The 25299-nt window shown below is 40.5% G+C and overlaps 1 protein-coding gene across 1 annotated transcript; it reads left to right on the top strand.

The window, feature by feature from the left end:
* The first annotated feature begins 22575 nt into the window (after positions 1-22575).
* LOC114266648 (peroxidase 27-like) lies at positions 22576-24970 on the top strand. The gene is made up of 4 exons (XM_028207570.2): positions 22576-22838; positions 23475-23663; positions 23748-23913; positions 24297-24970. Exons 1-4 carry the CDS (start codon positions 22608-22610, stop codon positions 24701-24703), a joined length of 993 nt encoding a protein of 330 aa, XP_028063371.2. The 5' UTR covers positions 22576-22607; the 3' UTR covers positions 24704-24970.
* Positions 24971-25299: the final 329 nt, after the last annotated feature.

Raw genomic sequence — 25299 nt, 5'->3', positions numbered from 1 at the left:
CCTTGGTTTTTAAAAACTCAGGAACCTAGTCTTGTGAAGGAGCGTGTGTTATTATTTGCCATGTGGCTCGGAAAGTGGTAGGTAGAGTGAGAGTACCATATTGATTAAATATGCGAGAGGTTCCTGAGCCCTTGGCTTCTAAAAAGTCGAGAAGCTAGTCTTGTGAAGTAGCGTGCGTTATTATTTGTCATGTGGCGCGGATCATCTGTCCCACTCAGAGTTGAGAATCATGCCTATTTTGGAAAGTCACAATTTTAATAAAAAAAATACTATAATTTTAACCTAAAAAAAAATCATTATAAAAAGTCAATTTCTCTTTACTTTTCTGTCATTTTGTAAAATAAATAAATTGCTAAAAAAATTAATCCCCAAAACATTCACAATTGCGGTCCACTCGACTGTAGGAGTGCAACTCAAGCGGGTTCAGTTGGACTAGGAGATTGTCCAAACCCAGCCTAAGTTGTGCTGAGACCTGCCTAAGCCCGAATTGTAGCCCGAGGTTGCTTGTCCAAATTCGACCCAAGTTAAACCTGAATTGCCTGAGTTGCCCAAATTGTAAATGATTTTTCTTTTAAATTATTAAAATTTGACTCTATTTACATTTTTTTTTAAGAAAATCATTAATAATATCAAAACAAATAATTTATATAATATAAGAGAAATGTCGCTATAGTAGTCTTTACAATTTATGAGTGAAAATAAAAATAAAAAAAGAGTAAGATTTTGTGTTATTTGTATATATAAAATATATTGAATATAATTTAATAATCTAAATTACTTTAATATCATGTAATGACTAATAATTTATATGTATTTTGACATCGGTGGACCCACAAAAGGTTGTGGCCCACCACTTAGAGCCCAATTCACAATTCAAGTATTAAAGCCAACACTCTTGAGAACCCAGTGTTAACCAAGGAACCAATGGCATCTAAACACGTGTCAAACAGGGAACCAGCCACGTAAGCAGACAAAGATCCTGCAAAGTTATTGCACCACACATCAGCCATTAATGAGGCTCCCACAACATTAACTATGATAACCCCTTTACGTCGGAATAGACAGCCTCACCGAACAATGCACGCTAGAGTATAGACTTTCGGCCAACACGACAAGTTAGAGTGGACAAAGAAATGATGGACAAAGGATATAAGGAGGTTTCCAAGACACATCAAAGTTTAAGTTCTACATTCTTCTTCTCTCTCTCTACACAGTCAATCTCCTATCTTCTAACTTGATCGTTGGAGGGTCCACTGGGGGACTCCTATTCCCCATTGGACATTTTTGCAGGCACACTAGCGAGCTCATAGATCGGTAAAAGGTGTAGAAAATGTGGGTCGGCCCAACTCGTCCACCTGGCCGTCCAGCAAAATCATCAGTTGGCACCGTCTGTGGGAACACCACTCCGGTTAATAGTTGTGCTCATTGTTGCTGGAGACCCGTTCCCGATAAATTCTCCTTACCTTCCACCAAGGTGGATTGTTACAACGAGATCCATCGTTTCTCAACACAATGTCGTTAACCCCCAAGCCAACCCTTCTAACCCAAACAACCCACCTCAGTACTTCATAGAGCTCACCAACAACATCAACTGCTTGGCTGAACAAAACCAGGCCTTGATCAACGCTTTACTCCAGCGAAATCTCCCTATACCTCCTCCACCACCACAAGATATCCCTCATAATCGAGAACAGGGCCTGAGCCATTCTTTCTAACAAGCCTATCTTTCTAATCTAGAAGGTTTACAAGCCCCACCCCAAGACATGAACCCACCACCTCGGGGCTTACACCCATCAATTCAAGCACCTATCCCTGAAGGGGAGGCTAGTAGTGTTCAACCCCCACTGCACTTTGGAGGGGACAATGTTCCTATTTGGAATGCAGAACTCCGAGCCATGAAACACCAACTTTAGGGTGTCATGCAGAACATACAGAACAAACCCTTCAGTACAACCAACTCCCCATTTGTTGTCTCCATCAGGGACAAACCCCTACCTCCCAAGTTCAAAATGCTCTCGATCGACACCTTCGACGGCACAACCGATCCGGTCGACCATTTGGAGTCCTACAAGACCCTCATGATTCTCTATGATTTCCCTGACGAGATCATGTGTCGGGCTTTCCCCGTAATGCTTAAGGGGTCGGCTTGACTATGGTTTAGTCAGCTACCACCGAACTCTGTCTCTACTTTCCAACATCTAAGTGATTCCTTCCTGAGCCATGTCATTGGTGCTCAGCACCAACGATGCCCGACAACTCAATTGCTCAATATCCGGCAGACGAAAGGTGAGTCCTTACGCAGCTTTGTCACCCGTTTCAACACTGAGGCCCTATAGGTGGTGGAAAACGATGACAAGGTCACCCTCACAGCCTTTATGGCCAATTTACGACCATCCGATTTCCTTTTCTCCCTTTCTAAAAACCCCCCGACCGCCATAGCCACCCTCATTTCCAAAGCCCAAAAATACATGAATGCCGAAGACTCTTTGGCAGCCCGCCAAGATTCCACACCTAAAAATCCACCCCCTAAGGACAAAAGAAAGGAACTCGAGACCAGATCCTCCCAATATACACGACAACTCCCTCAATATACTGAATGACTTGCTTGAGCCGACTGACCGGCACTTACTCGACCACCTGGTCGGTTCGAACGATACACGCGTCTGAATTTCCCCATAGAATAAGTCTTGAACCAAATTCAATGAGATTGCAACCTGAAATGGCCCCGACCATCAGGATCTCCCTCCGACCACTGAGATCAATCAAAGTACTGTCGCTTCAATCAGGACTACGGCCACAATACTGAGGAATGTGTTAACCTTAAAGACCAGGTAGAGGATTTGATATGCAAGGGGTGTGTAGACGTGCCCGGAGAACTCCCGAGAAAATCTCGTTTTGTTCTCTAGCTACTACAGTTCGGACTCAATGTCACGGTTCTAAATCTAATCTCGCAAAGTGCAATGCAAGACCGATAAATCACCAAAGAGTCCAAATCTGGCAAATCGTTTTGGAAAATTAATTTTTGTAAAGAAGTGCCAAACATGGGCTGGTTTGCCAGATACAGTGTCGCCACTTAAATATTTTGTTTTGGAAAATTTAGGAAACCCTGACTCGTTGCCTAAGGCCACGTGTCCGTTATCACCAAAGTTGCCACGGGTCGGGAACTTGGGTACGAGAAGGGAATGTCATGCAATGAGCACTCCCGCTCGCTCGATCAAAGATCGGTCTGTACTAAGCATGATATCTTATTTTTGAAAACACATGTCTTCTTATTCTGGTTCATTAGCTAGAATTACTATGTGATGCGCACAGCATACAAGTATATACCAGATTGCCTAAGTTGGAACAAAACATCTCATGTTTGTTTGAAAAAAATGGTTTGAAGTTTGCTACTCGCAAGTAGGCTAAATCGAAGATTCAATGAATCGTTCCAATTGAAGCAATCCAACCTTCACCCACAGGTATTCAGACAGTTATATCACATAAGCAAATAGCCTCATGGTAAGCATGCTATCATGGCAACACTTACACACATGCAAGATGTTAAAGCATAAACACTCACAGTGTACTCCGAGCCAAAACAATAGCTAGTTAGTAATCATGCATGATCCTAGCTATGTTTAAGATGGCTAATGCAACACATGCAAAATGTAATTAGAAATAGGCTCGACTATCCTAAGATGGCATATGAGATGTGACAATTCAATACATGTATTCAAGTAGGAATTGGAATACGATGCAGTTAGTATGATGCGCCGAGCCCAGTGCATGTAGTACAGATGAATGATGCAAACATGCATAGCATAAGGATGCTAAATGAAATATGCCCTAAAACTAACCATCGTAAGCGGTTAAGTAAAATGGAGAAAGACGTGGGGTTGGAAGACATTCACACACTCACGCACGCTTATTACACCAATTGGCTCTCTCGAGGGAGAGACCGAAAAAACAATACAAACCATCTAATTAACTAACTAACAAGCTAATTAATTATTACACAATCAAATGAATAACTAGCTACAATTAATTATTACAATACTTACAAGACAATGTTTGCAACTACACCCCTTATCATGTTTAAGACTCAAAAGAGTGTAGTTCCCGACCCTTGGACCACCAATCGCGCATTTCAATGCATGATGGCCAAAAGAGCCAAGTGTGCAATTCAATATGGAATGAATGCACAAAATCACACAAGAGACCTCAACCTCTATCATGTTTGATCAAGAGGCAAAGCATGCATGCACAATGCTATGCAAACATGCAAGCATGATGTGATGAAATTAGCATGCAATAACATGTAATGGAATTAGCATGTAACAACATGCAATATACCAAATATGCAACAACATGCAACAATATGCAAGGCAAGCATGCAACAACATGCGAAAATGGGCTTAAACTAAAATGGGCAGCTCTTAAACAGGCCTAAATTAGTGGCCAAAGTTATGAATTGGAAGCATGAAAATGCGAAACAAATATGCACATGTAAATGGTCCAACACCTAGGCATAGGAGGGCAACTTTCAAGAGCACTTAAAAGGGGACAAATATGGACATATGACAAACATTATAAGCTCTGAAATCATGCATGGAAATGTGTCAAACCAACCAAACAAAGCAAGCAAAGCATACAAGAAAGCCCAAAGCTTGAGGCTAACCAAGGGACTCAAACCATGGCCATGCAAGGCAAGCCCCAAAGGGCTAAGGGCACTCAAAACAGTCCCAAGGTAGGTCAAGACAAGACCAAAAACATGCTCGATACTAGCCAACACAAGCTAGAATGCAACTCCAAAAGGCATGAGGCATGTAAGGCTACAAAGGGGTGTTACACTACACCTATCAAAACCAAACATGGCATGAATTATCCAATGAAAAACAGAGTTATGGAATATCAAAATAAGCCCAAAAATCCACTTAGATGGCATCCCAAAGACCTAAGCATGGAGGCATACACAATGGTCCATTCATGAGGCATAAGGCATCAACTCTTTAAAGCATTAAAGGAGTGATAAGTGCAAGTATATGAGCATGAAACATGAACTGAAATAGTATTTCAAATGATGCCAAATCATGATAATAGTCCAAATAAAGCATGCTAGTGACTTGGACACACAAGGCTAACAAGCTAGAATGTCTTATGGCTATACAAAGCGTGGCATATATGATTAAAACAACATAAAACAGAGCTCAAGGATGGTAAAACAAGGCTAAAAGCTTCTTTGAGTTGAGTCAAAACATGCAAGAATGATAGGCTAAACGCAAGATACATGTTAAGGCAAATGAGAGGATTGCAAGACAAGTACATGAAGCATGTAAGAGCCAACTAAACCCACCCAAAATAGAGTCATGGCATGCTAAAACAACACCAAAAATCCACTGAAATGAAGTCAACATAAGCTAGAAAGACATGCTCAAACATGAAGTATATAAGACTAGTTTGTGTAATTTACACTACAAGTGTATTAGGCATGCATGGAGTGACAAAACCAAGCAAAAATAGTGTTGTATCATGGAAAAACAAAGCCTAATACATACTGAAATGAAGCTAAAACAAGCTAAGCCAACATGCTACCAATATAAGTCACTTATGCAAGCATACAAGACATCAAGGAGAGGGGATGACCCTCTCCTATTTAAGACCTCAAAACTACCTTTCCACCACTGAAAATCCTCTGGATTTCAGTGGTACAAAGGTCATGCAAAGCCAAGAACAAGGGCCAAAAGGGATGGCCTAAAACAAGGCCTAACAAGGCCTAAGAGGTGGTAGATCACCCCCAACCTCAAAATGACCTTAAACAAAGATCTAAAGCATCGAAAAACAGAACTTTTATTAGTTAAGAGTTAAGCTTAAAACAATAAGCAAGTAGGTCTAAAAGCTAAAACAAGAATGGGGGTTTAAAAGTAAGGAACTCACCCTTGAAGACCACCTTCAAGAACACTGCTCCAGCAGACTTCTCTGATCAAAACCAGCCCAAGAACACTAAAATCACCCTCAAGGGACCTCAGCTCCAAGAGGATGGTGTTCTAGTGTGCGTTTGTGTACAATAGTAAGACAAAATGACATTTTTGAAGCACAAAAATGAAGAATCAAGGCAAAATAGATACAAAACTATATCTATCACCCTAACCCTAATTTTCTGAACCTCTGAAAAGGGAGGAGGAGCTCCCTCTTTATAGAAGTTCAATTCCTAAGCTTGTTGAGCAAGTTAAGCAATTGAATCAAATCTCTCCATACACGTGTATGGAGGATGTGAATTGTGCATGCCAGCTATGACAGCTGGCATAAAATATCTGCATAAAGCAGATGAACAGGGCTCGACTAGAAAATATGGCCGATTGACCAACATAAGTGCCGACTGACTAAAAAAAGTGCCGATCGGCCAACACTTTTGGCTGATGGCAAGAAAACAATGGCTTCATGCCTTGGCTGATGGGTTGAGGGGATGGCCAATAAGCCGTCCTCTTCCCTCAGAAGCAAAAACACAAGTTCTTGGTCTACAACCAAGCACAAAATAGACAAGTTGAGAGATCTTGAGACAAGGCGCGCGACCGAGACCCCCGAGAACTCAAAACGAACACGAGCATGGATGATCATCGCGTGTTCAAACGATGACGTCCAAGTCTTGAGGACGGTCAAAAATGGGGTGTCTACAGGGTGCCTCAATCGCTTCACGGCAGCCCGGCCCCAGCAATGGCCGAGGACCGACCCGCCGGGGGACCACTACCGACATACCGCCCCTGACAACCCGTACAACCTAGGCGAGACAGTGATCGGCTCCCACCACAACCCCGGGCACCAAGAAATCTTGCCCCCCTGGTTGGAGAGATTAGATTCATCGCTAGCGGGCTCGTATGCGGAGGGCCATCGCGTTCGGCTCAGCAAGCCGAACTCCAAAAAATCAGGCAAGGCTCCAACAAAGAAGTAACGACATTGGATTGCCCTTTCAAACACCCCAAGCAATGGTCTGAACCCATCACCTTTACAAAGGCCGACTGCACAAGCATACGTTACCCCCACGACGACCCCTCGTCATCTCAGCTCTCCTATCCAACTACAAAGTTAAACGGGTACTTGTCGACAACAGTAGCTTTTCAGACATCATTTTCCTGAACGCCTATCGCCAACTCAAGGTCGGAGAAGAAAAGTTGTCCCATCTCCAGACCTCTTTAGTCGGCTTCACCAGCGATCGGGTGACCTCCATAGGCTCCATCGATCTTCCCATTACCATCGGCGAATATCCACGGTAGACCACCAAACTACTGACTTTCCTCGTCGTCAACTATCTTTATGCTTATAACATCATCCTCGGACGCACAGCTCTCAACACTTTCCAAGCTATCACCTCTATATACCATCTAGTCATGAAATTTCTGACCAACCTCGGGGTCAGCACAGTAAGGGGGGAGCAGACGATGCCCAAAGAGTGCTACGTCGCTTCTTTAAAGGTGGTCAAATTGAAGAAGGCTATGATCATCGAAGGTCTTGACATTAGAGACGATGAAGAGTTAGTCAGAGGGGAACCAATGGAGGAACTTGTCAAAGTGCCTATCGATCCTACTGATTCAACCAAAACAGCCAGGATTGGTAGCCAACTGTCCTCTCAGGCCAAGGCTGATCTCACGGCTCTCTTGGCCGAGCACAATGATGTCTTTGCTTGGACTTATTCAAACATGCCAAGTATCGATCCCTCTTTCATTACTCATTGCCTCAGTATTGAGCCACATTTCTGACCTTTCCACCAGAGGCAACGTATTTTTTACCTAGAACGCAATACCCTCATTGCTATCGAGGTGGACAAACTACTGAAGGCACAGTTCATCAAAAACGTGGACTACCCCAGGTGGCTGTCCAACGTGGTCTTGGTCTGCAAGAATAATGGCAAATAACAACTCTGTGTTAACTATTCTGACCTCAATCGAGCTTGTCCCAAAGTAGCTATCACCTCTCCCAGATAGATCTGTTGGTTGACGCAATTGTAGGACATCAGATGCTTAGCTTCATGGATGCCTTCTCCGGCTACAACCAAATCCTGATACACCCGGCCGACCAGGAACACACCTCCTTCATCACGGACAGAGGAACTTATCACTATCGTGTTATGCTATTCGGCTTGAAAAATGTCGAAGCAACTTACCAACGCCTGGTTAATGCCGTCTTTCATCACCAGATAGGTCAGAACATGGAAGTCTACGTCGATGACATGCTAGTCAAGAGTAAACTCTCCTCTGATCACTTGGTAGACCTGCGAGAGACCTTCGAAATTGTACGCAAATATCAGATAAAACTGAATCCGGAGAAGTGCGCCTTCGGCGTAAGAATTGGGAAGTTTTTACGCTTCATCGTTAGTCAACGGGGCATTGAGGCTAACCTCGAAAAGATTAAGGCCCTAATAGAAATGCAGTCTCCCAGAACGGTCAAGGAGGTTCAACGGCTCATGGGCAAAGTTGCCACCCCCAACCGATTTATTTCTCGGGCAACTGACAAGTGTCTTCCATTTTTTAAAGTCCTCCAACAAGCGTTCGAATAGAGCACCGAATCCGAGGATGCTTTTCAACATTGAAACAGTGCATGGCTAACCCTCCCATCATCTCTCAAGCGTTGCCAGGTGAAACCCTCTTCCTCTACTTAGTTATGTCAAACACTGCGGTCAATGCTGCCCTCATCAGGGAAGACGACTCAATACAACGTCCAGTCTACTACATTAGTCGTGCTCTCAAGGGGGCAGAACAAAACTACCCTTTGTTGGGAAAAATGGCCCTCGCCTTGGTCATAGCCTCCAGACGCCTCCGACCTTATTTCCAAGCTCACTTCATGGTGGTTCTCACTGACCAGCCTCTGAAAAAGGTCATGCAACAACCAAAATCGTCAAGCCGACTTATGCAATGGTCCGTTGAGCTAAGTCAATTTGAAATCTCTTACCAACCTTAAATAGTGATCAAAGGCCAGACTGTCGCCGATTTTATCTTGGAATTCACCAATCTCACCTCGAACGTGGCCCCTCTACCAGCACACTTCACCACTGATGCAGAAGACCCCCACTCCTGGATCCTTAGTGTTGATGGTTCATCCCACAAAGAAAGTAGTGGAGCCAGTCTAATCCTCACCACCCCAGAGGGTGAGTATTTCAAGTGTGCCATCTGTTTTCTGTTTGACGCAAGCAATAATGAGGCCGAATATGAGGCCTTGATAATAGGTCTTTGACTAGCCAAAGACATTGGTGTAAGCCATATCCAAGTATTCAGTGATTTCCAATTGATTGTCGGACATTGCCCTTCCTCTTGTCCACCTCTTAAATACTTTCCAAATCAGACACATCCCTAGGTCAAAAAACTCCAAGGCGAATGAAATGGCTCAATTAGCCTCGGCCGACTAGTCAGACTTCATCTATGGCATCCGTATTGAATACCTTACCCATCCGGCTACTTCGCCAAACCCACAAGAGGTCCACTTCCTCCAGAACGAACCTATCCCATGGGCTCAAGACATCCTTCCATTTTTGACACAAGGGGAGTTGCTAGACGATAAACAGCAGGCCGGCAAAGTCAGAGCCCGATCATCTAATTACATCATTATCAGCGGCCTACTACGCAAACGGGGATTCTCGTGCCCATACCTCAGGTGTCACAGTCCTGCTCTAGTGACCTATGTGATGAGAGAAGTTCATGAGGGCATTTGTGGAAATCATTTAGGTGGAAGATCTCTGGCTCATGAAATCCTCTGCACCGGCTACTTCTAGCAAACTCTCAATCAAGATGCCAGCAAATTTGTGTTTAAGTGTGATAAATGCCAGCGCTTTGCCAGCATCCCCCATGCTCCACCAACAAAACTGATTACACTCAACAGTCCCTACCCTTTCATTAAGTGGGGCATCGACTTAGTCGGTCCTTTGCCCATTGGTAGGGGCCAAACCAAGTTCGCTGTGGTTGCCATTGACTACTTCACCAAACGGGTGGAAGCGGAACCCTTGCTACAATTACTGAGCGAAACACTACCAGGTTCATCTAGCAGTCAATCGTGTACTGATTTGGAATCCCCCAAGCCATCATTTCGGATAATGGCAAACAATTCGACAATGCCAAGTTCAGGAAATTTTGTAAAGAGCTCAACGTTAGACCATGTTTCACTGCCCCAGGCCATCTCCAAGCCAATGGGCAAGTTGAAGTGTCACGACCCGAACCCGCCCCCATGGGTTAAGGACGTAACCGGCCAGTAATCCTAAGATTACCTACGGCCTCAATCCAAACCAAACGTATTTTAACAGAGTTAATGGGGGCCAAACGGAAGCAATTTAAAACTTTGTCCATAGAGCTGTGCTTACATGGCACATCAAAACAAACCATACATACGTACGTTAATAACTCACAACAGAAACATAGTGACATAGGTTCTGTACAGACAGGATCATTGAAAATTAAGTCAACCCATAAGAACTATAAGCAGACATATACAAAACTTCGCCAACCTGACAAATGTAAAAACATAACAAAAAGGCGAAGGCGGGTCTCATGCGTGAGACACAAGGGCTGACTCTCTCAAAACCTTGGTGGTTTCATACAGACTTCACCGAGGCTGGGTCTGGACTTCTCTTGGCTCACCTACAAACACATGAATGAGTGTGAGCGATAGCCCAGTGAATAATATCAAATACAGAAGTCATATAAACAATGGCCTTTGGCCCATTCAGATCTCCATTCTTGTCAAGCGGCCTTCGGCCCATTCGATTATGTCAAAACGGCCTTCAGTCCAATCATTTATGTCAAAACGGCCTTCGGCCCATACATTCGTATCAAAACGGCCTTCGGCCCATACATTCATGTCAAAACGGCCTTTGGCCCATTCATTTACTCGTTCATGTCAAGACGGCCTTTGGCCTGCTCATTCATGTCAAAACGACCTTTGGCCTACTCGTTCATGTCAAAACGACCTTCGGCCTACTCGTTCATATCAAAACGACCTTCGGCCTACTCGTTCATATCAAAACGACCTTCGGTCCATTCATTTACATCAAAACGACCTTTGGTCCATTCACTTCAAAACGGCCTTCGGCCCATTCACTTCAAAACGGCCTTTGGCCCACTCATTCATGTCAAAACGACCTCGGGTCCATTTATGTTTATCAAAACGACCTTGGGTCCATTTATGTTTATCAAAACGACCTTGGGTTCATTTATGTTTATTCATATCAGACTTACGTCCATAATCCCAATCAGCAATTCATAAAGCTTATAAGGGAATAGACAATTGGACATTCACAAGCATTCAAATATCGATATTACTCACAATGATCGGCTTGTGGATTCACCCTGGAGCTCAACCCTACACATTCCATGAACACAAAAGGGTCATTGACAATTCAATCCGTTCCTTAATTCACATATTCCTCTTTAGGCTTTATTCTTATCTTATTAACTCATTTACAATGCTTAACATATGCCGAAGAGTGCTTACAAGTGAAGGAGAACGGAAAACGAAACAGAACGCAGGAACAAAATTTCAGAAAACAGGGTCCCCGCTCGAGCAAGGACTTCCCCGCTCGAGCGGACCCTATAGGCCTGCAAAAGTGCTGGTTGCATCAAAAATACGCCCGAGCGTGAAATAGGATGCTCGAGCGGAAGGCCTGTCAAAATAGCTCCCCCGCTCGAGCGTGAATTACCCCGCTCGAGCGGACATCAAGTCTGCAAACAGTACTGGGAGCACGCATTTACCGCTCGAGCGTTAGGTTCCCCGCTCGAGCGGACCTCAAAATTCTGGAAAACCCAGAACTGTGTTCTTGAGCTCCAATTCGATTTTCCAGCTACATTACTTGCATGCAATGGCTCAAATCTCAAATATAATCATACCAACATGATACCAATGCAAGATTATAACATCATGAAGCTCAATTCCATGATTTATCTACATGCATGTCCCAAAATATCTCAAACCCATCATCAACATGCTCAAATTCAAACATTCAAGACTTATACTCCCATGATTTGTACATGCATGTGGGAGATGCTCATCATTCTCAACTTAGATAACACAAATGGTGATCAAGACATGAGTTTCCTTTAATATTTCACATAGGTTATACACATTTGTGCTCAAACATGCAAATTTCAAAGTATTTCTTACATGCATGCACATATTAAGCTTCAATTCAACAATTCCAACACAATTTCATTTCAATCTTATTCTTGATCACCAAATTAGCTTGAACACACAAAATTACGAACTATAATCCAAGAATTACTCACCTAGAAGCTTTGATCTTCTAAGCTCTAGTCAATTCTTGAGCTAAATCCCCAAACTTTCCAAGCTTTAAGCCAAATTGCATACTTTCTCTCCCTTTCTCTCACTAAGGCCGGCCCTTACTCTCTCACAATTGAATCCCTTAGATTCTTGAGTTCATAAGAGTTAAAGGGGAGTGTAATGTTATTATACAATAAGCCCCACTAATATAATAATTTAATATAAAATATATGGGCACTTAATTCATCAATTTAATCAGTTTAATCTGACCAGGATCAATTTCTAATTAAATTTCACCGTAGGCTCTAAAAATTATGCCAATCGCAACGGCATAATCAATTTCGGGTTCTGTGGTCGATAAGGCCCTCAATTTAATTTCCAGAGCAGATTATTCAAACAGATATTCCTACGGTGAACAGGTAGAATTCCAAAGTCGCATATATTCACATAATGGCACACAAAAATCATATCAAAACATATAGTCACATACGTATTAGGGACCAATTAGCATATTACGGAACAGGGGTATTACACGAAGTCACCGATCGCGCCCTTCTGAAGATCATCAAGACTAAGTTAGAAGCCACTAAAGGACTCTGGGCTGAGGGATTACCGAACATACTCTGGGCTTATCGGACGACAGTTCGAACCTCCACTGGGGAGACCCCCTTTCGCCTAACATACGGCGCCAAGGCAGTCATTCCAGTGGAAATCGGCCTGCTAACCTCTCGGGTTTTACACCCGAATTTAGAACTAAACGAAGAGTTGCGTCGGGCTGACCTGGACCTAATTGAAGAGCTCCGAAAGGCAACTGTTTTCAGATGGGCATTATACTAACAAAAAATGAGAACCCATTATAACTGCAAAGTCCGACCTTGAGAGTTCACAGTGGGAGACCTAGTCTTGTGCAAAGCAACCCTTGCCATTAAAAATTCCACCGAGGGCAAGCTAGTAGCCAAATGGGAAGGACCTTATTTTGTCAAAAGCAGACCCCGCCCAGGTACTTACCGTCTCCAAGATATGGAAGGTAGAGACCTTCCCCATCCATGGAATGCCGAAAACTTGAAGCGTTATTTCCAGTAAAATGGCGTCTCCTGGTTTTGTATCATTCAATTGTTGTATGTTCTCTTTTGCCAATCTGCACAGTTGTTCATTTTTGCCCTTTCCATACACGGTGTAAATTTGTAATCGACAGGCTGTGCCTTAATGACAACAATTTCACATCTCCATTATCTGTGTTGCGTTTCAATAACAAGTTTTAGACTAAGTCTCAGCCAGACTGAGCATGAAGAGCTCAGCCAGACTAAGTTAAGCCAAGCCTCAGTCCGACTGAGCCCTCCAAGCCTCAGCCAGACTGAGTTAGTCCAAGCCTCAGGCCAACTGAGCCCTCTGAGCCTTAGCTAGACTGAGCATGAAGAGCTCGGTCAGACTGAGTTAAGCCAAGCCTCAACTCGATTGAGCCGTCCAAGCCTCAGCTAGACTGAGCTAATCCAAGCCTCAGCCTGACTGAGCCCTCCAAGCCTCAACTAGACTGAGCATGAAGAGCTCAGCCAGACTGAGTTAAGCCAAGCCTCAGCCTGACTGAGCCCTCCAAGCCTCAGCCAAACTGAGCATGAAGAGCTCAGCCAGACTGAGTTAAGCTAAGCTTCAGCCCGACTGAGCCCTCCAAGCCTCAGCCAAACTGAGTTAAGCCAAGTCTCAGCCAGACTGAGCCCTCCAAGTCTCAGCCAGACTAAGCATGAAGAGTTTAACCAGACTAAGTCAAAACTAGCCTCACCCAGATTGAGCATGTAGTTAAAACTAGTCTAAATTACTTAGTTAAATCTCAGTTCATTCTTATCCTAGGTCATTTTTACCATTCACACAAGTTAGATTACTTGTCTATTTTTACCATTCATACACTTTATTAATAAATTGTACCATTCAAAAAAAAAAAAAAACAACAACAAAAAAATAATAGAACTGGCACCTTTATTTATTAACAACTTGCACCATTATACACTTCATTATAGAAATTACATTTACTCTATTATAAAAAAATAAAAAAATAAAAAAAAAGAAAAAGAAAAAAGAAAAAGAAAAAGAAGCAGAAAGACCACCCAACTCTTACTCCCCTTCACTGGACGCAAGATTTTCCTATTCCACCCCCTCATCCAGGGGAGTCTGGGTGACGTAGTCCTCTCCTACCTTCACCAGACTGAAGTCCATATCTGGGAACAACTCTTGTGCCTTATATTTGAAGCTTATCCAGCCGCTGTCCCAGTATTGGCTCATCTCGTGCTTGTAGAAGTCTGATCGCTGAAAACTTTGGATCACTTCTTCTTTGCTCTTACCTTCAGCGGCCACTCCTAATGGCCCAACATTCCCTTCACCCTCCTTAGCCAAGCTCTTGGCGACCACTGCGTCAATGGCCATCTGGAATTCGGCAGACCCCTTAAATTCCTCCACCGCCGCCACATACAAGTCTGGGTATGCCGCCCTCTCAGAGGCCATTTTGGCCCTCTCCTCTTCCAGCATCCTCTCCAACTCCGCAATACGCTCATCTGCTTCTTCCTTGTCTTTAAGGGCCTGGTCGCGCAGATCTTCGTTGTTGGAGAGGGCCTCTTCCAACCTTTCCTTGGCAGTAGTGTAGGCTTCTTGGACTTCGCCTACCTTCCTCTGCTCCTCCACCAACTCAAACTCCAGCGATCTTGCCTTGTGGGGTACCACTTCCAGCTCTGATTTGGTCACAGCGAGCTCGGAGGCAGTGCGTTTCGCTAAGTAGCTCTGCACCACCGCCAATACTTCCATCTTCTTAGCCCTTTATGCATAGTCCAGGCCCTTTGCACAGCCACTCCGCGCAGCTTTTCTCTAGCCCGCCATCTCTACCTTTAAGTTTTACAACTATGCTTTCACCCCTTTCTGCTGGGCCTTTAGCAGCTCTGCCTCCAGCTTCGCGCGCACCGCTTTATTCAGCAGGGCTGCCACCAAGGTCGTCGGCTCTATCTACGCTGAGCAGAACCCTCTCAGGAGGTCGGCCTCTGTAAGTTGCACCATCGACCGCTGGACCGCATCCTCTACTACCCTTAGGAGATGATCTACGGCGACCCTGGCTTCGCCCTCTTCTTTCGCCGATCGACCAGCTACCACGCAAACATGATATGTGGCAGTCTTTAACATGGCACTCATCTCTAATCTGGTCACTCGCCCTCTCCCTACCCCAGGACTTGGGCACATTTTTGGCATAGTCCTAATCTTTGGCGATTGCTCTCCCAATCTCTCGCCTCCTGCCAACTGCTTTAGTTCAGCTGCGCTACTCACCACTTGGGTACTTGGGCCTATGGCCTCTCCTACCACTTGGGCACTTGGGGTTGGCTCTGCCATCCCCTCCTTCACCTTCTTCAAAACTGGCCCCCCTTCACTTTCCTCTGCAGCCGCCCTCCTTTTCTTCTTCTTCTTCAACACCGCCTCCGCCTCTTTTTTGCTCCTCTCCTTTAGTGGATCCACTAGGGGCGACAGCGATGCAAAATTAGTCAGATCCTTATCTCGCAGAGGCTTGGGGCGTGGTCGGACTCGCTCTTTCATGACCAACTTAGGTGCACAGCCTAACTACGATTCTTTATACTTGTCAGCCTTAGCAAATGTCCTCTGATCCTCTGCCTCCTACATTTTTCTCCTTGCCACTAACTCTTTCGGCGCAGGGTCCTTCACCCGTTTAACTCTATTCACTGCCTCTGCCTCCAGCCTTGGCTCCACCGACTTGATAAGAATTTTCCACATTGTGCGCACCCCCTCTCGCTATTTGTTGATACGTAGAACCACCTTGGTCTCCACCCCTTCACCTACAATGGTAAACCCGATACTAATCGTCTACCCGTCACTGCCTGCAACGTCACCCATGTTTCTTGTTGGCTAGAGGCCTTGTAGCAAGAAAAGAACTCATCCACTGTCATCGCTGCTCCCCCGGTCGCCCGTGGCTATGCGATCGCACAGGCCAGTAATATTTTCCATGCATTGGGCATAAGCTACCCTGGCGCCACCTCCAATCAGTTCAGTATGTCCACCACTATTTGTGGGAGCGACAACCTCAGACCCTCTCGCAATGCCTCCTTGTACAACGTAAACTCTATCGGACGTGCATCCGATGCCCTCTCCTTAGACGTATGCAACTTCGACTCTATCTCCACTGGAATCTGGTACTTCTTACGCACCTCCTCTAACTCCTCTGTCGTAAACGTCGACTTGTCAGCCTTGGTGTGTTAGTGGTCAAGCCCTACTTGGCTAATCAGCCTTGTGCCACGATCATGGTAGACGGACGAGGTCGCGCCGCTTGCTTCGCCCCTCTTTCCTCCCACCTCTCCATCCTATATTGCTCTGCCATTTCCACCGCATCGTCTTCACCCAACGCCTTTAATCTCATGGCTGGCGCTTTGTCTCAAGCCATCTCTTTTACGTTTCTAAGAATTGCTTCGGATGCAGGCGCGAGGAAGTTCGCAAACTGTTGAAAGAGAGTGTCACACGAAACGAATGAGGTCAGGTTTGGGATGTGTTGGTTTCTCACAATGAGATATGTAAAACGGATAACTCTAAATGCCCATAGTTTGCCTATATTCCAAGGATCGAGATTAAATTTCACCAGTTTAAAATTTTTAAAAGTTTCAACCCCCACAATTTCCACGTCCTATCCTAGACCTAACGCTTCGCTTTCTACTAACGCATCACCTCCCTCACCACTGGTTTAGATCATGCCACATGTACAATCACGATTCCCCACCCTTTTCCATTCTCTGTCTATTCCACTTCACATCACCACATGCTTCATCGCTCCTCGAGCCACGCGCGCCACCACCACTTCTCGCTTGGTCCCCCTTCGCGGTCGGCTTTCCTCTCGGTCAATCTTCTCGCTCGTCCCCCTTTCGCCGTCGGCTCTCCTCTTGATCGATCTTCTTTCTCGGCCCCCCTTCGTGGTCGGCTCTCCTCTTGGTCGATCTTCTTGCTCGTCCCCCCTTCATAATCGGCTTTCCTCTCGGTCAGTCCTCTCGCTCGTCTCCCCTTCGTGGTCGGCTCTCCGCTCGCTTGGTCTTCTTGCTCGTCCCCCCTTCGCGATCAGTTCTCCTCTCGATTGGTTTTCTCGCTCGTCCCCCTTCACGGTCGGCTCTCCTCTCGGTCGGTCTTCTCGTTTGGCCCCCTTTTGCGGTCGGCCTTTCTCTCGGTTGGTCTTTTTGCTCGGTCCCCCCTTCGCTGTCGGACCCCCTCTCAGACGATTTTCACAGTCGGTCCTCCTCACAGTCGGCTATCTCACTTGGCCCTACACAGTCTCCATCTTCCTTCTTATTCCCTTCGTTGAACTGAAGCTGCACTTGGTAATAAGGGACTACTGACATTGGTAGGCCCACAAAAGGTTTTGGCCTACCACTTAAAACCCAATTCACAATTCAAGTACTAAAGTCCAACACCCTTGAGAACCCAGTGTTAAACTAGAAACCAATGGCATCTAAACACGTGTGAAGTAGGGAACCAGCCACGCAAGTAGATAAAGATCCAGTAGAGTTATTGCACCACACATCAGCCATTAATGAGGCTCCCACAACATTAAATGTTATAACCCTTCACATCGGAACAGACAGCCTCACCGTGAACAATGCAAGCTAGAGTATAGACTTTCGACCAACACGACAGGTCGGAGTGGGCAAGGAAATGATGGACAAAGAATATAAGGAGATTTCCAAGACACATCAAAGGTTAAGATCTACATTCTTCTTCTTATCTCTCTCTCTCTCTACATAGTCAATCTCCTCTCTTCTAACTTGATCGTCGGAAGGTCCAGTGGAGGACTCCCATTCCCCGTTGGACATTTTTGCAAGCACGCTAGCAAGCTCAGAGATTGGTGAAAGGTGTAGGAAGCGTGGGTCGGCCCGGCTCGCCCACCCAGTTGACCAGGAAAATCATTATATTTAATATTTTAGTATATCTATATATGCAATGTTTTAAAAACCGGACCGGTGAGTGAACCGGAAAAGGGATCGGGTGGACGGGTCACCGGTTCAACCCAACGGTTGAACCGGAATCGAACCGTAACGTAATAAATATATTAAAATTATATTTAAATAAAAATATAAGTAATAAAATTACAAATTAAAAATATTAAAAATATTAAATTATCTTAAATATTTGTCCTAATATTTTTTTTACTGAAAAATATAATAATATATTTTAAAATATTATTAATTTCAATTTTAGAAGATGAAATCAAATATTTAATATTCCCTTCAAGTGTTTTTAATTCAAATAATTTGATTGAAATGAGAAAATTTTTTTTGGAGGGATATCAAAATTTCAATATTCCCTCCAATGCATTTGATTGAATCCCACATGGATTTCTTGAGTCTTTTTGAAAGAATTTTTTTCTTATAAATAGGTGAAGACTTTCACAATAATTTCATCAAGCACTTAATGGGATTCCTCACAAGAGGAGACCCTTGAAAAAGAGTTTCAAATTAAAATTTTCTTATATTCTTATATATATATATATATATATATATATAAAATAAGAAAGAAAGAAAGAAAATAAAAAAAAAAATTTTGGCTAAATACACCGGTTTCCATCTTTGGCCGGTTCAGAGGGTATGTCCGGACCGGAACCCCGACCGGTCGAAGGTTCAACCGGTCGAACCGGCCAGTCCGGTCCGATTTTTAAAACCTTGTATATATGTATAATTCAGGTTGCTTGGGTTATTAGACGTCTTTACCCAAATCCGTCCAAATTTAATTCGAGCTTCTGAATTTTTATCTGAGCCCGTACCAAATTTGAAAATATCTTATCCAAGTCCTAAAAAAATTCGAATTGGGTTCAGGTTGCTCGGGTTTAACCCGCTCAAGTTGCACCCCTACTCGACTGTAATGGTCAAAAAAATTATTGGGCGAATTATACTAATAGTCCCTATAATTTGGGACTTGTTTCACTTTGGTTCTTAACTTTTCAATTGTGACACATTTGATTTTGAATTTTGAATCTTGTTCCACATAAAGACAATTGAAGATACCATTGCTTAATTTCAAGGAAAAAATCGTTAATTTGATAAAATATAAACTAATTTAACCCCCCCCCCCGAAAAAAGTCAAATAAATATTTTCAAAATTTTAAAAATTGCTTCTACCAACCAAAGATAAAATTATGTAAAATTGATAAATCTTTTAGACATTTATTTATTTACTAAATTAATTTTTATTATGTTTTTGGGTAATAATTATGTAATGGGTGGTTGTTAGGATTTTAATGTGTAATCAATATATTTAATATATAAAATATTTTTAGTTTTGGATTTTTTGGTTTAATGGATTAGTTTAATAATAATATTAAAGTTGTCGCCATATTTGACTTTTGAAAAAATAAAAACTAATTTAATGAAAATAAAAACTACCCATTACATGATGATCATCCAAACATATAATAAAAATTAATTTGATAAAAATAAATAAATGTCCACAAGATTTATCAATTTTATATAATTTCATCTTTAGTGGGTAGAAATAATTTTTAAAAATTTAAAAATATTTTTTTGACATTTATTTTTGTCAGATTAATTTATATTTTATCAAATTGACAATTTTTTTTCTTGAAATTAAGTCATGGTATCTTCAATTGTCCTTGTTTCGAACAAGATTCAAAATTTAGAATCAAATGTTTCACAATTAAAAAATTAGAAACCAAAGAGACACAAGTTCCAAACTATAGGGATCGCTAACATGATTCGCCCAAAATTATTTCAATCATTTGATGTGGGGTTAAATTTGTGATGGTCGAAAAATTGTTTCAATCATTTGATGTGGGGTTAAATTTGTGATGGTTGAAAAAATTATTTCAATCATTGACTCAGTAATTTCAATCATTGTTATGGGGTAAATTCGTAAAATGATGATGTATATAAGATATAATGGAGAAAATTTGGCTTCAAAATTAATCTGTGTAGGAAAATTACTTATAAAATTATTTGATTTTAATTTATAAAAATTATATTTTATTAGTATATAATTTTACTTGATTAATTTTATAATAATGAACCAAAAAAAAAACACACTAGCTTCAATTGAAAATAAAAATATATATAATATAAATTAGTCTTAAAAAAAAAAATCTCAATGAATTGGATGGAGTCATGGTGAAATTAATGAAAATAATATTAAAATATATAATTTATTTTTTATTAAATAAATTATTCTTAACAATTTTATATTATACAAGTTTCACATTAATGTAATATATTTAATATTTATTAGATTGTGGCATATTCACATGCTCGAAACTGGAAATTGTCAAGCCCAGCTTTGCCTACTTCTTATAATTATATTATTATTTTTACCATTAATCGAGTGACTGTCTGATTGACTGCAACAACACCCAAAAACTATTGGTAAAGAACTTCTAAAATATACATGTAGGGACATGTTATATGGTCAACCCTTCTCAGTTGTATATTTTATTGTTCCATTAGATGTTAAAACTGATGACAATACTTGTCCTTCGTTTGGGAATATGGGTTGATTTTTTGATTTTTTAATTATTTTAGCATGAGGTTAAAATAAATGATTATGGTTTGATTTTTGTGAGAGAAAAATAAAATGATTATAGTTTGATTTTTGTTAGAGAAAAATAAAATGATTATGGTTTAAATGTAATATTTTGTCTATTAATTTTTTAGCCTATTTTATCTTTTTGTAACTAAAATAGCCAAAGTAACCTATGTCAAACATACCCTAAGATTGTATTTGAAGTATAAATTTGAATATGAATTTATAAAGAAGAAAGAAAAATATGTGTGAAATATAAATGAAATATAACCATATTTCACTCATATTTTTTATATTTCTTTCCAAATTTCTATTATATCCATACTCCAAACAGCTAAGAATGAGAGAACCAAGATCGTATTGGCATGGAAAACAAACAAGGATGCAATTGGACAGTTTGTTTGGTGGGTTTCAAGCATTTTAGTGTTTTGTAGTTAAAATCTACTTGACTCCTTTATGTGTGTGCGCGTGTTGTTTTTTTTTTTTTTTTTGTTAAATTGAAAAATCTGATGGGATCAAAGGGTAGGTTGTGATTTTGCCAATTGTAGTAATAGGAGAGTTTGTTTGCACACTTCCAATCCCTTTATGCACTTCTTTTTTTTTTTATATATTTTTAATTTAATGTTTTTATGAACTTTTAGTAAAAATGTAAGGATACTAAATGTAATAATTCTAAAAAATAGTTAATTGCAAAATTAAAGTGGAATGACCAAAAGGAGAATTCAATAAACATGTAATGAAAAAAAGTGGGATGTTAGAAGTGTGAAGGTACTAATGAACCAAGAAAAATGTCACTTGTTCTATCAACTTCATTAACACTAAATGGATGGAAGATGACGTTATAATTTGATCTAAAATGTAATAGTTTGTTTGTGACAATTTAAAATGGAAGAGTGAAAGTAAGATTTTGATAAAAATATCACGGTGCTAAGTATAATTGATCCCAAAAAAGAATCATATTTCTTATTTTTAACTTCTTTTGGAAGGAAAGATTTGTGTTAAGAGGTCAATTAAAGGGCAACCATGAATGTTGGAAATTGGGTCTAGTTTAGAATTCATATCCAATTGGGTCGCCTATGGTGACATGACCATAACTCATTAGGAGACAGTTATTATGAGAGATTCATTTTGAATCAACTTGTCATTCATATAACCCACTATCTCATCTTTTAAGGAGATAGAGTTGTGAGTGGTTATAACTCTTCTACATAACATATACGTATTATATTTGGGACAGTAAGAAATTTAATCGTATAAATAATGTACTAGTCTTTTTCTCCTAATCTCTCTCTTCCTTTTCACTCTCCTTGGAAGCACAACCCACATTATCCATGAATTTGGTTTTAGTATGAAATGTATGCCTGAATCTGTTTATTTCCGTTAATTATTATTTTTTATTTTTCCTACAATGAACTTCAATTTCCCAACTTGAATATAGTATATAGGACAATAATTGGCGTTAGCTCTTTGAAAAAATGTTTCAAGCAATTGAGAATCTGCATAAACCCTTACTTTATAAGCTGAGTTACACAAAAAACTTGCATCAATTATTGTAGCCATGTTAGATGGAGATCCATTCTTTACAAATCTACCTGTACTTAAAACTCTTAACAAATGAAAGCAGGCAAAATTCAACTTCAATCTATTCCTCATAGCATATTTTTAATCACTAGTCAACCCTTTGTTTTAGACATTTAATTATCAAAAATGCAGAACAACGCAGTGACAGCTTTTTTCATGACAAATTCAAAGGCCTCAGCTCAACTATAAATACTGAACTTGTGTTTACTAAGTAGAAGCAAATTCATATTACTTGTCTCTGAAGTATGAAATCAATGGCTAATTCAAAGCTTTTCTCAGTTTTGTTTATTCAGTTGACACTTGTTCTTGTTCTCTTAGACCTTGCTAATGCACAAGGCTTGAAACTAGGGTTTTACAGCTCATCATGTCCCTCTGCCGAGGCTATCACCAAGAAGATTACAACAAAATTTATTTCTCATACTCCAAGTTTTGCACCAAAATTGCTAAGGATGCATTTTCATGATTGTTTTGTTAGGGTAATATATTCTCTCTCCATCCCCTTCTCTTTGTTCTCTCTTCTTTTTTTTTTTTTTCTTTTTTTTTTTTTTTTTTTTTTTGAATAATCCAAGAATATCAAATAAGGAAAAAGATTTTTGAGAAATCGACCCCGCTAACAAATTCTGTAAAATCTTATCTATTCATATTTATTTTTGTGTTAATTTTTATGTTTGGTTTTCATGTTTTTGGTACTTGTTAAGGGTTGCATGCATGGCTTAAGTTTTCACATAAATGATTTATTTATCTATTTTATATGGGTTAGTTTTCATAAGAATGGTAAGATCGTTGGTTGTTTCCACCATATCAAGTATGACGTTAGTTCCAATGTTTGAAACACATTTTCTACTTGGGTATCTAAAAACAATTTAATGGATGATTTTAGATAAAATATGCTTCTGCTTTTGGCATTTTTTTTATTAATCAAAAGTGGCATGTTATCCTGCTATCTATTGTGTACTCTCAATCGCACGATGTGATTAAAATCTCGAGGGATAATTATCTGGTTGGGAGTGCATTTGAAATAACAAGACAATATTTTGAGAATATAAGATTTAACCCTTGCAAGTTGCATGACTTAATTGTCATCGATAAATTTTTTAATCTAATTCTTGTAGGGTTGTGAGGCTTCTGTGCTACTCAATTCTACCACGAATAACCAAGCGGAGAAGGCTGCAATTCCCAACCTAAGTTTAAATGGATTCCAAATTATTGATGCTGTGAAAGCTGCACTAGAGAAGAAGTGTCCTGGTGTTGTTTCTTGTGCTGATATTTTAGCCCTAGTAGCTCGTGATGCAGTTTCAGTGGTAACAAATTTCTTCGATTAGATTTACCAATTAAGCTTGAATCAATCACTTACAGTTCACTAATATTACAAAGTTTCCTTGCAGATAAAAGGCCCATTTTGGCCAGTCCCTACGGGACGAAGGGACGGAAGGATTTCACTTGCCAGTGAAGTATTGACTAATCTACCATTCCCTACTTTCAACATAACTCAACTGAAATCATCTTTTGCCTCTAAGGGTTTAAATGTCAAAGACCTTGCAGTTTTATCAGGTAATTCAGAAATTAATTTTAAATATGGTACTGTATATATTGATATGTGTCGATTTTTTACGATTTTGTCATGATATATCCAAGTTCACCGATAGAAATGAAAATCGCATGTTCCCTACAAATACCATTTCGTAGTCGATTCACAGTTGATATTGCATGTTTGCAGCCAATAAAGACGTTATAAAGTTCTCTTTTTTAGCACTAGTAATTTTAAAAAATTCACAATCACTGATTTCATACATATCACTAAATATTTCCAATGTCGTTATGCTATGTTATTTAAAACTTGATGATAGAACTATTAATCAGAAATCTTTCAAGAATCATTCCCAAACCTTGATTTGATATTCACTAAATTTCTTTTTTCGTTCTGTTTTTCACAGGAGGACACACCATAGGAATTTCGCATTGTCCTTCTTTCACGAGCCGCTTGTACAACTTCACCGGTAAAGGTGACACTGACCCAACAATGAACCAGAATTACATAGCTCAGCTGAAGAAGAAATGCAAGCCAGGAGATACAACTACAATTGTTGAGATGGACCCAGGAAGCTCAAAAATATTTGATACGGATTACTACACTGTAGTGAGTAAAAGAAGAGGATTGTTTCAATCCGACGCGGCTCTTCTCACTGACAATACTACCAATGCTTATGTCCAGCTTCAGAAAACTCCCAAAGGATCTACTTTCTTGAAAGATTTTGCAGATTCCATGGTTAAGATGGGTCAGATTGGTGTCCTTACTGGCAATTCTGGTGAAATCAGAAAAATATGTTCCCGCATCAACTAATAGCTAATTTTCCCGTATTTTCTTTTCTTTTCTTTTCGTTTTCATTATATGTTGTTAAATTGGTAATTAATGATAAACTAAAGAGAGAGAATAAACTGTATATTTAATTGAATTGAATTAAATCTGCAGCTGAATTATAGTTTGTTTTTGGTAAGGATATATCTTGCTTTTGTAAACGTTGTCATCTTATGGTGCATGGTTTAAGCTTGTCATGCAATCATTTATTTATTCTTCCAATTAATAAGATTGTATTTTTATTTTTTTACATGAGTCCATTTGTTCAAATTTTATACTTCTTGGTTGTGTTTAATTTTGGTAGAGCTAGAAAGGGCACAAAAGAAAAAATACAGGTAAAATATAATTATATTTTATTCGTATTTTATCCATATTTTCTTTTTACCTTTTCAAATTTATTATCCAAATAAAGAAATCATTACGTTGTATTTAGTTGAGAGATTTGTGAATACATTTTGAAAGGGAAAGGAAAAAAAAGTAAGTGAAATGTAAATAAAATATATTTACATTTCATCTAGTTTCACACACATTTTCTCTTTTTCTTTCCAAATTCCTTCTCAAATTTCCAAAATAAACACAAC

Source organism: Camellia sinensis, chromosome 8 (assembly GCF_055761805.1).
Source record: "Camellia sinensis isolate YWXY chromosome 8, ASM5576180v1, whole genome shotgun sequence".
Classification (NCBI taxonomy): Eukaryota; Viridiplantae; Streptophyta; class Magnoliopsida; order Ericales; family Theaceae; genus Camellia; species Camellia sinensis.
The sequence above is the reverse complement of the archived record's forward strand: the minus strand, read 5'-3'. Positions and strand labels throughout refer to the sequence as shown.